We start from the raw sequence: 12,478 nt of genomic DNA, 5'->3' as shown, positions 1-12,478 counted from the left end.
GCTTGTCGACGGAAGAAGACCGGATAGAAATTTATGGGTCCATGCACCAACTACGTCATACCGTTTCAGAAACTCGTGATCTTGGCAGGGTACCCCAAACAACTAAAAAGGGGTAACGAGAAGGGAGCGGGAGAAAGGGGGAAAGCAAACTAAGCTGACTACCGATCAACAACACTCCTAAAAGGACGTTGCAGTTGAAGACTGATGTACAAAGAAGAGCCCGTGAGATCGTCTCAGGTCCCTGAGGAATTAATTTAAGCCTTTCCCCCGTATCCATGGGGTAATAATCAAATCCAATCTTCAGATCCAGGCTGGGGAGCTATCGCATCGCATCGCCAAGCTCAGTCCAGGATCAAAACGAACGTGTCTTGAGCCATGAGAAGCGCATCGACAGGTATACTATACAGTCTGGACGTAGTTCGCCGGGACACTCTTTGTCACTCCTCCTTTCTCAACCTCTGCCCACCCGTCTCCTTGGTCCTCCTTGATCAGAACGAATCTCTCGCCCACCGTCATGCTATGCTCCGTGTCGCTACCAGCTTGGTAATCGTACAGCGCCTCAACATACTGCAGCTTCTTGGCTCCCCGTCTTGGCGCCACTGCAGGCCCCTTCTTCTTCGTTGAGGCCGCGATGGATGAGCCGCTGTTGGAGTAAGTCGATGGTGGCCGGCCCGATTGGCCCGTGTGCTGTGGTACGAGAGCCGTAGGAGTAGTTGGTGGTAGTATCTCGACGTATGATGTCGGTACATTGCCTTCCTTGTAGCCAGCCCGCACCCTTGTCCACCCGCTTCCCGCTAATAAGTGTGTGAGCTATTCGTATCAATCATGCCAAAGGACAACGGTACTTACTATCTGGTTCCAAGACCACAAGTTCTCTTCCCTCGAGCACTGAGAGTTCGCCTTCACCTCCAGCTTCGAAGGTGTATAGCATCTTCGCCTTCTGTTCCTGATGCCCCCCGCCATTAGAGGCGCTTCCTGGCACTTCGCTCATGAATGCCGGGGGTGGCGGGGCCAGGATACGATTCTTCCGGGGTACGCTAGACGGTTCTGGTGAGGCTGCCGGTGGCCTCGTGTTAGGGACATCTGGAGGCGCATCGTCGCCAGGCGAAATAGGCCCGGAAATCGATCGTTGAGCGCTGGCCGCATACCCAGAACGCACCGAGCTGACTGTGTTTGACCGAGTGAGATCAGGCATCTCGTTAACATGGCTCGACGATGTGGAAGGCTTAAGCAGCGTGTTGGCCAGCTCTTGTCGTTCTTGCTTATATTTTTTACGCTCCTCCTTGTTCAGCTCCCCTGGACACTCGGCCGGTACCTTCATCTCGCATTTGCTATGGCAAGTATACCCGCAGTCTCGGCAATCGAAGCCCTTGGCTGACAAGCCCCATATTCTCTCTCCGCACAGATCGCAGTTAGTGGGAATCTTGAAGGTTTGCGACTTAAAATTGTGGCTCTTGGCACCCAGTGTCACGTCACCAACGGCTGAAGTAATGGTGGACGTCTCGACCTCTGCTGTCAGCCGCTTCCGGTCGACCTGATGCAGGTCCTCTTGCTGCAAGAAGAGCTGCGTGAGAACCAAGAACTCATCCTGTGTTTGCTCTGTCCCTTCAAGCACCCTCTGCTTCGCTCGCTTGGTTGTTTCCACCTCTCGCCTCTTCTTATCTACCTCACGCCGCAATTCTCCAAGTTGGCCCTTTGACTTATTCAGCACATTGCGCAAATAGATTTTGGCTGGCTCGTCCGTAACCATGGAATCGTCATCGTGCCATACTGGGCTTGGCTCAAACACCTTGTCGGGAGGCTCCTGGAAGGCACCGGTGTTGTGCTGCATGTACATCATCGAATCTAGCTGAGGTTCATTCCGCACAATCTCCTTGGCCATGTGGTCAACCTCACCACTGCAGTTCTGAAGCATGGAAAACTCAAGCTGAGTGGCTTCGGACCAAAACCCGTTCAACTTCATTGTGCGGAACTCGGCAAGATCTTGCAGGTTGTCCATAACTTCGGGAAGGAATTCGTGGTAGTGCTTCTCCTTTTGCTTGTTGGTAACGTTGATGGCGATCAGGTAGGTGTTCTTCATGTTGTTCATCTCTTGTAGCTGGTGTTGAAACGAACTCTGCGCCTTTGCCTTGTCGAATGCCGACTCTGACTTTTTGCGTTTGCTCTCAACATCCTGGCATACCGAGTCGTACTTGGTCTTGACCTTCTGCAGTGCGGCATACTGGGCTTCTTTTTCTTTTTCTAGCTTTTCGGCATATTCGACTTGGCGCTTGCGTTGCGCGTCCAGTTTAATGGCCACTTCTTTGATCGGTTCCGCAATCTTGGTGACAAACTCGTTCGCGAGTCGATCGTGTTCGCTGGCGACCAGTTCAAGCTTGGTTAGAATGGTAGACCATGTAGTCATCGAGGCGCTAGTTACACGGAAACCGGTCAGTTAGCTGGAATAGAACACCTAGGCAGATGTGACCATGTTCCAAAGAGCCTTGTCGTACCTCTCAAGGGACCCAGGGGTCATTGTGGGGGTGTCGCCGACACTCAGGCTCGTTGACTTTTTGGCTTTCTTGTCATAGTACTTCTTTGCTATTGCGCTCAGCTCGGCGCTATATCGCTTCTCGGCGGCGCTCCTTTCACGGAAGAAAGCCTGCACATCGTCAAAGAAGGCAATGTTGTTGGCCACATAGACATTGGCCGGTTTAAAGCCATCCTGCATGCGGGCATGTTAGTCCAAGGCCACCAGCACATGTTCAAGCCTCTGAGTAGGCCAGGAGAGATGAAGACAACCTTGAGCACGGTGCCAAAGGATGGCGCGATTTCGCCCTCGGCCATAGTTTGTTGGAGGAGCTTCTTTTAATATTGAGAGTTGTCGTCGTGGATAACCATGCAAACCAGTAGTCGGGTATACATGCAATCTAGACTTCGGGAGAGAATGAGTGGGACTGCTCCGTCGGCTGTCGTCGTGTCTGAATCGATGATGAATCGTGCTGTGCTGGTCCTGGGTATGTACAAGTAGCGGCAGGAACCCGTTGGGTCTTTGGAGGAATGGGCGGGACTGGCGGAGCGTTTGAGTGTTACTCCAAGCAGAGATAGAAGAAGCACGGCAGATACAGCGTTAAAAGAACAAGCAACTAAGTAGTAGAGCAAGAAAGCAAGAGACGGTAGGAGGTACCCCTCCAACAGCTGAAGGTGTGCTATGTAATCGTTCGGCTGGTTATCCCGGTCCGTACACCGTAGCCCGAGCAGCCGGCAAGACCTGAGTTGGGTACCTACCTAGAGGTAGGTAGTAATGATAACTGGGGTGCCGGTGGCTAACCTCGAGGTACTCAATTCAAGAAGGCCCCAGCTGTGCCGTCGGACCTGCGGCTTGGTCGGTGCTAGTGCGGTCTAGGCAGTATGCGTTAACTGCATGAAGATTGGTTCCGAAGAAGCATTCGTTCGTTACGTAACTCTAGGGATATGTTAGAGGTAAGAATTGGAATTCAAAAGACGGAAAGAGAAACCTCGTTTGGCCAAAGAAACAACTGAACTAAACACCTATGGACTTAAAGCCTCCTTAAAGAGACAGCGGGCGGGACCCCGGCCACCTGCACTAAGCCACCCGCTGCTGGCTCGTGCTTTGACCAGGCATTCTGGCCTCCGGCTTCTGCCAGGGCATCAAGCGTTAATTCCAGGGCAGGTACAGTACCAACTACACTACGGCACTACTTCTACACTAGAGGTAGAACAGCAAGTAGGTACGTATACTGCGTACACTAGTGTAGAGGAAGGTGCAGATGCCCCACTATCACTCTGGTTTGATGGCGTCGCGACTTCCTCTCAAAGTCAGCCCTGCCGCTGCCAGAATCTCTTTCTGCCAGCTTCCTTTTCCTTTCGCATTCCTTCTCCCGCCCACAAACCACTGCTGGCAGTTGCTTTGTGGTTACCAACAGCTCAAGATTTCCATCGGATCTCTTAAAAGAACATTTTGTTTACTCCAACAATAACTCCCTCCAAGGTAAGCTTGTCAGCTTGCGCCTCCCCGTCCTTGCGGCCTGGGCCTGACGCGTTGAATTGGGACGCGGGGCATCAAGACCTGACGAAGCGCAGCTTGAAACTTGACTCACCCACGTCTCGGCTTCTTGCTGTAACCGGAATATCCAAGGGGGGGCGAAAAAAATATAACGTATCGTACTGACCGTGCGATTTTTGATTCTTGCTAGCAGTCATCCTAATTACGACGTCATAATGGCTGATCTCGCCAGCCGCATCACCAAGCCCGACGAGGCTCCGGCTGCCGCCCCCGAGGCTGCGCCCGTGTCTGCCCCTGCGTCCGAAGAGCCCAAGGCCCCCGAGAACGAGACCTCCATCGAGGAGAGCCAGAGCAACCTTGTCAAGAACGAGTACGAAGTCGAGATTAAGTTGAGCGATCTTCAGAATGACACCGAAAGTCCTCTCTACTCCGTCAGCTCGTTCGATGAGTTGGGTCTCCCCGAGGCTGTCAACCGCGGTCTGCTCGCCATCAACTTCAAGAAACCTTCCAAGGTCCAGGAGAAGTGCCTTCCTCTCATGCTCTCCGACCCTCCCCGCAACATGATTGCCCAGTCTCAATCCGGTACTGGAAAGACTGCCGCTTTCGTCCTTACCGTTCTCTCCCGCATCGACCTGTCCAAGCCCCACCAGCCTCAGGCCCTTCTGCTTGCTCCCAGCAGAGAGCTTGCCCGCCAGATCCAGACCGTTGTCCAGACCATCGGTCAGTTCTGCGAGAATTTGATTGTCGAGGCTGCTATTCCCGGTGCCATCTCGCGCGAGACGGGTGTTAGAGGCAGCGTCGTCGTGGGAACTCCGGGAACTGTCATGGACCTTGTCAAGCGCAGGCAGTTCGATATCTCGCAGTTGAAGGTTCTTGTTATTGACGAGGCCGACAACATGCTTGACCAGCAGGGTCTGGGTGACCAGTGTGTCCGCGTCAAGAAGTAAGTTCATCTTTGGGCACTAGTGTTATGCGACCTTTACTGACATTAAGTAGCATGCTCCCCAAGACCATTCAGATCCTCCTTTTCTCTGCGACGTTCCCAGACAAAGTTTTGAGATTCGCCGAGCGCTTCGCACCCAACGCCAACCAGATGAAGCTCAAGCATAAGGAGCTTACGGTTAAAGGTATTTCGCAGATGTTCATGGACTGTCCTACCGAGAAGGACAAGTACGACATTCTTTGCAAGCTGTATGGTCTCATGACCATTGGTTCTTCCGTCATCTTCGTCCGGGTATGTTTTTTCCCCTCGAATACTGTTGTAGACATTTGCTAACGTGCTTTCTTCCAGACGAGAGAGACAGCCAACGAGATCCAGAAGCGCATGGAAGCAGATGGTCACAAAGTTTCGGCCCTTCACGGCGCCTACGAAGGCCAAAGCCGTGATGTTCTTCTCGATGAATTCCGCTCCGGACGTTCCAAGGTCCTCATCACCACCAACGTTCTGGCACGTGGTATTGATGTTTCCAGTGTGTCCATGGTCATTAACTACGACATTCCGATGAAGGGACCTGGCGAAAGGGAGCCGGACGCAGAGACATACCTTCACCGTATTGGTCGTACCGGTCGTTTCGGTCGTGTTGGTGTCTCGATCAGCTTTGTCCACGACCGTAGGAGCTTCGAAGCGCTCTCCCAGATCGCTCAGTTCTACGGAATCGACCTTATCCAGCTGAATCCCAACGACCTGGATGATACCGAGAGGAAGGTGCAAGAAGTTATCAAGTCGAGCAGGGCCCAAGCGGAGTACGTTCCCAGCGCTACTGATTCGGCCGTTTAGGTAGTTGGCCGATCAATGAGTGTTGAGGGGGAGTCGTCGTCGTTGAAGTCGTTGAAATCGTTCTTCTCTTCGGCGCCGCCGCCGCCGGAGACTCAGCAGTTTAGCGGATGGTGGTGAGCTAATACACAAGGAGTTTATCAACTGAACCATCTAGCGTAGGCGAGGGATCATGTCTTTTCATCGTTGCTGCGACATCAAGATGTTGGGAAGCCCAGAAGGAAAGGGTATGTGGGAGTGAACTCATGATGCGCATATTCCGTCATTCAAAATGGGAATCGGGAGTTTAGATCAAAGAGATACCAACAAGGGGCGAAAGATAAATAACTTTTGCAGTCAGCAAGATTGCTCAAGACGCGTTCGATACTACCCGACGTTGATACACCGGTAGACGCCAGGGTATCACGAAAATGTCAAGTGCATTGTGTCTCGTATGGAAGGGGGGGCAAAGAACGCTTATCTCAACCGCCGTGCTATACATTTATGCCCACCTCACGACGAAAGTCACAACACGTTGGGCTCAGCATCGCCCTCGGTACCATAACTTTACTTCGTGGTCCGAGTCCAGCTGGATAGTGGCGTAGTTCCCCTCCCTCTTTTTGTCTCCAGTCGTTGGGAAGCTGTTTACTCAAGACTGGTAGCATGTGGATGTGGCTGTGCAGTGCATCATGGTGGCTTGGGGGATGAAGACAACCTCAAGGCAGTGTGGTGTACAGAACCACTGGATCGTTGAGGCGAGTTTCGTGGCTGGTGAGAATCTGGGGGCAGTACCCGAACGGGAATAGCGTTGTTGATTTGTTAGCGCCCACCACCCTTAGGCGTGTCCGGGGTCCAGCCCACAACGAAGTACTTTTAAGCGCCGACCAAGCGCGTGTCCGGCGTCAACCTCTTACTCGCCCACCTCTTCCCAGCTCCAAGCCTTCACAGCCATACATCTATCTGCGGATGTTGTTCCTGCATACCACCTTTGGCCAGTCGACTGGAGAACCGTACCAGCCATGTGCAATCCCGGATACTATGGCGCCCGAAATAGACCTGCCATCTTTTCAGACCAATAAGAGGACGGCGGACCTGGATTTCGCCCAGGACAAGTGCCTCTCCCCAGATCGCTTGTTCCTCTTCGCGGCTCCATTCGTCAGCCGCCTTGTGCAAGGGACATGAACACCGTCGAAGCCCTGCCTGCAATGGAACGTCTCTCATGTCCTCCAAGCAATGATGCCATAGCGAGAGGTCCAATAAACCCCAGTTGGCGATTGGGGCTCATCAATTATCGGGTACAAGGTACTCACTACTCACGTCCTCAGGCAGGTTCAGCGCGTCTCTGCGGGTGAACGGCATGGGTACGACTTCAGAGTTATTGGCCGCGGCCAGGATGGCGAGGAGATTGCCGGCATCGTTAAGCGCAGCACACCGGGACTTTACTGCTTTTGACTTTGAGATATACATCATGATGGCATGGCTCGTGAGTTCAGGAAGTCTGGTTACCTTGTAAAGGACCCCGAGTGTGACACATGGCGTTCAAGCCTCATCCAAGACTTTCCTCTCCCGGGTTCTCTCTTTTCTTTCTCAGGTACTATCTCCATCCTCCTTCAATATCATCATTTCCACATCTCTCTTTCTTGTGTGTTTTCTGTGTGTTTCCTATCCTATCACATTCGATATCCGTTTCATAATCAGTATTTCCCGACATCAAGCCCACCCCCCCTTTGGTCGCTTCTTACATCACGATATAATCCATGCATTCGCGTCTTCTGTTTCCGGTTCGATAATCATCGCATACGATACGGGCTCCGTTCTTCCCGGCCCAACGCCTTTTCCTAGTTTCGACTTCTCCTTGGTCGACTTACTCAACGCAGAGATGCTGGTCATCTCCTCTTCTAATCTTTAATCTCATCTAAGTTCGGTAGGTTGGTCTTTGGTACATCTTGTTATGCGATTTGCATTCCAACCGCCCGGAGGCCTGTTGGTTCGGTTTCCCACGTCATTAAATACCGAATCCGGCACCATGGATCTCGCCACTGGGCCGGCATAACAGGTCAATAGCAACCTGAAATGAGTTAAGAGGGAGGTATCCAAGAGAAGAGGATACCTGGACTGGGGCAAGGAACACTTTCTCAAACTTCAACCAAAACCCGCGATTTGTTGCTGAAATGGGGGAGCGAGCGTTGTCTTCCATGATCAGTTTCCGAATCCCATCACTAATCTCATTTCCAGATGTTGCCCAGTACTATGGCCGTCAAGCCATTCTTGTGCTTGGGCTTACTATGGACGACCCTTTCGACAGTCGCCCAAGCAGCCGAACCTCAAATACCAACATCGATAGTAGAAACCGTGCCGACATGCGCAAGGCCATGCTTCCGTTCATGGATATTGGCAAACCTCGATCTCACCTGCGGGGGGACAACACCTTCTTTACAATGCATGTGCAAGCAAATAGGTGGCGGAGGATATACGTTAGGAGAGGGAGCAGTAGCATGTATGATTGGTGAGAAGGAGTTGGGAAACTGCAAGGACACTACGGCTGGTGGTAAGTGATTTGATACCACGTTTCCTGTGTGAGGTGTGTGGAAGGCTGACTGTTATCAGTTCAAGCAACAACAAAGGCGTACAACATTTGCGATGATGTTGATGACTCGGCGTCGAGGACTCACGATGTCATTGTAGCAACACTGATCCTCCCAACGGGAACAGGACATCTTGCTGCCCCAACGTTAACGAAAGGCACTGGCAGTGCCGCGCTTTCGACCGTGACGAGATCTGCGGCTCCTGCCTCCACCACTGCTACAGCTTCGCCAAGCACGACAACGATGACATCAAGTTCAAGCCTTACCTCCACGACTAGTACTAAGTCCAGCTCGGCCAGTACTGAGTCCAGCTCGGCCAGTACTGAGTCCAGCTCGGCTCAAACCTCAACCTTGAGTACACGTCCGAGCTCCGTTCCAAGCGTGGAGCCCACTGCTTCCAGCACAACAACGCCAGTCACATCAGGCACACCAGGCACATCTGCGCCGGCTGGAGCGCCGGCTGAAAAGGAATCACCGCAACTCACCAGCGCACAGGTTGCCGGGATCACGATAGGCTGTGTGGCGGTTGTGGCTCTGGGTGCAGGGCTTGTACTGTTGGCCAAATGTGTGCGCCGCAAGAGGATGGGCTCTGGAGATCCGGAAAATGGATTCAACAGAATGAGGGACTCGTTCAAGAGTTTTGGTCGCAGAAGCATCACCGGTCCTGATTTGCTGGGCATCAGCTACCCGATCCAGAGGATTCCTTCGCAACAGGGTACACCTACGTTTAGGCCCACGAAAGCACCAAGGGCTGACGGTGTTGGTTTGGCGGCCCTGCCCGGATCCGCTTCGGCGTCAAACTCTCCCAGGCCTACAGTCACCAGAGCTACCGCGGGCGCCGCCCCTATTCTGCCCATGCCTGCCTTGCCGCCAGCCATGGTAATCACTCCAGCTTCCCGGACCCAGGATCCACTTGGCAAGAAGGAAACGCCAAAGCCGAACCTGACTTTGGCTATTCCAAAGAACCCACCGATGTCCGCTGTTGTCCCAGCTGCTGTCCCTAGGGCTGCTCCCGCTCCAGCTCCCAACGCTGCACCTTTGACCGGAAGAGACAGTGTTATTACTGAGTTCGCAGAGGATGGCGAGGGAGATTATAGGTCGGGTACTGCCATTTGGCGTCCGCCGCCAAGTGATCCACAATCGGCAACCACCTACTACTTTGCTGATAAGAAGGGCAACTGGGTCCTTAGGCACTCAACTGTAGGCGCGGGTACGAAGACCCAAGCGCCGCCATACCCAACTTCTTCTGTCGAGTTACCAGGCCCACAGGACAAGACGAAGGCCGAAAGGGCGTACATGCCCTACACTCCCGGCATGGTCGTGCCTGCCCTCAGAGTCCCCGCCCGGGAACGAGAGCAGGGTGCCTTTGTGGAATCACCGGTTGCAATGAGAGATGATGCTCACCCTAGGGACAACGTGGCTTCCAGTATCTACTCTGATTACAACGCTCCTCTGACCGTTGTACCTGGCCCGGAGAACCCCATGCCCGCTGTCCCTTCGGCAGTGCTCTCTGAAAACAATACCGGGAGGAACTTGACGGGCACCAAGATCAAGCGCAAGTCAGTCAAGAGAGCAAGCCGGCAACGTCGGATGTCCCAGGACTCTGCCACGGAGATCGAGTCAGGAGATGAAGAAGAAGATAGCCAAGATCTTTCGCCCGTGGCGGAATCGCCTTGCTCGCCGAGCCCTCTTTCTCGCGGAAAGTCGCCGGTGTCATACCCCATGATTCACAAGCAGGCAGAGAATGTGAACGAGGGCCTGCAACAACTTCGCGATGCTCAAGAGGCTTTGCGCGGTGGTGGTGGCTCGACCGGTCCCGAACCTCCCAGACGCAACTCCAAGCGTATGTCAACGCAGCGAGGACAAGGGCAAGCCCAAGGACAGGGACGCTTCCCCATCAGGATCGTGACTCCTGAGGAGCGAGACAACGAGGGAATGCGTATTGGTGCGGTTCCTCATGGGACGCCTCAGCTGACCGTTGGGATGTCGAAGCCCATGAATGCCCCTGTTGTTAACCCAAACAGGAACAAGAATCCTGGACAGATGAGAACCGGGTCACCTGAGGGGCGCTTCCCGATTGCTGTGCCGGTTGAGCACCAGCAACGCCAGCAACACCAGCAGTCTCAAAGGAGACAGAGTTCTATAGCCACTGGCCTCAATGGCTATTGGAATCAGCAACAACAGTTACAAGGACAGGGAGAAGGGTCTGCCTACTACTACCGTGCCCCATCACCACGCCAGTGGGAGCAACAGCAACGCCAGTTGCAACAAGCCCAGCGAGCGCAACAACAACAACAACAACAATCTTCCTATTACCGACCTTCTCAAGGGCATTATGATGTTCAAATGCAGCATCAGCAGCGTCAATCCAGACCTCAACAGCCATGGCCGATCTTTGCCCAGCCAGCTCAACCAGAGCATCAGTCTCAACACCACCAACACACAAGAACCAACAGCTCCTCTCTGCTCACCAAGCGTCTCGGCGCCGAAAAGGCCGCGGCACTCGCCCTCAACCCCAACCCCAACAGCAGCTCGAACAAGAGCATCGGCAGGCCTGCAAAGGGATGGGCTAGAGATGGCCACCAGCAGCAACAGCAGCAGCAGCAGACTGGACCCCAGCAGGCTCGCCAACAGCAGCAACAACAACACTGGCAAGAAGGCCAAGCGCAAAAAGGGGGCAAAAACAACTCTCAAGTCCCTTACGGTGCCAACACAAACACGAATGAGTGGTACGTGGACTTGCCGCCGCCGCCGATTACGCCTGGTTGGGTGCCGGAGTTGACGCCGACGAGGAGGGGAGATGATTTATTTTTGAATGTACAGTGATTTGCGATGAATGTACACAAAAAGGGGGGGTTTTTAATAATTTAATTCGGTTTGTTTTCAGCTTGTCTGGGGTGGGGAGTGGAACTGGTTTATCTTTCTCTTCTTCTTCTATACAATCATTAACCAACAGTTCATGATGTTTATGTAAATGTATCTTAGGAGATAAAATGGGGATGGCAGTCTGGATTCAGTTTGGCAAGGTTGCATTGGGCGGTGTTTAAAGGTTCTGGTTCGGGGTTGAGGGTTGAGGGTTGATACCATGAGAATGAACAGGTGATGAGGGTTGTTTGGTTTTGGATATGATGATAGAATGAAAGGGGTGTGATCATGCATCGCTCCTGAGTTATTCGTTTGGCGTCCAGAACAATTGAGGTCGTACGTGAGTTGTGTGTCCTATCGCGGTCACGACGAGGGGTATCACGGGCTGGTTCACGTGCCACACTCTCCTGGGTGATCTTATCACCGGTAGGTATGTTTCGATTGAACAAGGTGCTAAGATAAGAACGGGTGCGGTCAACAGTGGTTAGTGTACAATTATGTACACCTAGCTGCATTTAGTTTCATTGCCGTGCGACACGCAGCGTGGGGGACGACAGTCGATCCGATTGCGCGGACGCAGTCAGCTGCGAACATGTGCATTGAAACGTTGGATGTGAACGGTTCTCGTTGGTTCTGACTAAGTACAAAATAATTACTGAGCCCGCTTCCGTGGGAACACAAAAATCCAAGAAAATATATGAAACTCACTCGGGCAGTCTACTAAGCCCGCTGAGCAGGGGAGGCATCGACGACATGGCATGTTGTTTGCTTACCTTCCTTCTTGTGATGATGAGATGAGAGATGGGTGATTACATAATCCAGGCACGATCCGGCAAGTCAAGGTTGACACTGCTTGCATGCCCCTGGAGGTGGATTAGAAATCCAGATTCGGAGATCCACGACAATGGGAACCTTAATTGCACCCGCCTCGGCGACCGAAAGCGCTGAGTAAATTGCGGAAATCAGCGGAGAGACTCCACCGACAACCGCCTGGAACGATTCGATTTGGGTTCACTCTGTGGAGGCTGGAAAGCAAGAGGCCCCAGTTTTGTTAACGGCCATCGAGCCGAGACCTTTTTTTTTTTTTTTCATTTTTTTTCATTTTTCTTTTCTTTCCTGTAAATTTCACGCACTGCGCGGGCCTTGCCGACTCCCCGGCTCACATACCATAGTACATGGTCGATCTGGCCTAGCCATTAGAAGGCCCCGAAAAGGGAAACTCTGACAGGTGGGTTGTCACTATCGTATTGTCTTTGATATGCTATTGCT

General features: G+C 52.8%; 4 protein-coding genes across 5 annotated transcripts; 2 read left to right on the top strand and 2 right to left on the bottom strand.

Moving 5' to 3' along the window:
- Positions 1–112: 112 nt before the first annotated feature.
- On the bottom strand, positions 113–3,426 carry NCU01161 (actin polymerization protein Bzz1). The gene is made up of 4 exons (XM_956434.3): positions 2,782–3,426; positions 2,493–2,704; positions 850–2,411; positions 113–794 (listed from the first exon to the last, which is right to left on the bottom strand). Exons 1-4 carry the CDS (start codon positions 2,824–2,826, stop codon positions 400–402), a joined length of 2,214 nt encoding a protein of 737 aa, XP_961527.3. The 5' UTR covers positions 2,827–3,426; the 3' UTR covers positions 113–399.
- Positions 3,427–3,629: 203 nt separating this feature from the next.
- Positions 3,630–6,770, top strand: NCU01160 (ATP-dependent RNA helicase dbp-5). Its single transcript, XM_956433.2, has 4 exons — positions 3,630–3,991; positions 4,197–4,949; positions 5,003–5,240; positions 5,298–6,770. The coding sequence occupies exons 2-4, from the start codon at positions 4,222–4,224 to the stop codon at positions 5,781–5,783; spliced, it is 1,452 nt and encodes a 483-aa protein (XP_961526.1). The 5' UTR covers positions 3,630–3,991; positions 4,197–4,221; the 3' UTR covers positions 5,784–6,770.
- Positions 6,702–7,229, bottom strand: NCU01159 (hypothetical protein; the record flags this gene model as incomplete). The annotated part of the gene is made up of 2 exons (XM_956432.1): positions 6,702–6,959; positions 7,077–7,229. 2 exons carry the CDS (start codon positions 7,227–7,229, stop codon positions 6,702–6,704), a joined length of 411 nt encoding a protein of 136 aa, XP_961525.1.
- On the top strand, positions 6,938–11,593 carry NCU01158. Of its 2 annotated transcripts, none has more exons than XM_011396173.1 (3): positions 6,938–7,350; positions 7,995–8,307; positions 8,367–11,593. In XM_011396173.1, the coding sequence occupies exons 2-3, from the start codon at positions 7,995–7,997 to the stop codon at positions 11,168–11,170; spliced, it is 3,117 nt and encodes a 1,038-aa protein (XP_011394475.1). In that variant the 5' UTR covers positions 6,938–7,350; the 3' UTR covers positions 11,171–11,593. The 2 variants fall into 2 exon arrangements, with proteins under 2 accessions (XP_011394475.1, XP_011394476.1); XM_011396174.1 differs by having other exon boundaries at positions 7,247–7,683.
- Positions 11,594–12,478: the final 885 nt, after the last annotated feature.

The sequence above is a fragment of the Neurospora crassa genome, linkage group V (assembly GCF_000182925.2).
Source record: "Neurospora crassa OR74A linkage group V, whole genome shotgun sequence".
Classification (NCBI taxonomy): domain Eukaryota; kingdom Fungi; phylum Ascomycota; class Sordariomycetes; order Sordariales; family Sordariaceae; genus Neurospora; species Neurospora crassa.
The sequence above is the reverse complement of the archived record's forward strand: the minus strand, read 5'-3'. Positions and strand labels throughout refer to the sequence as shown.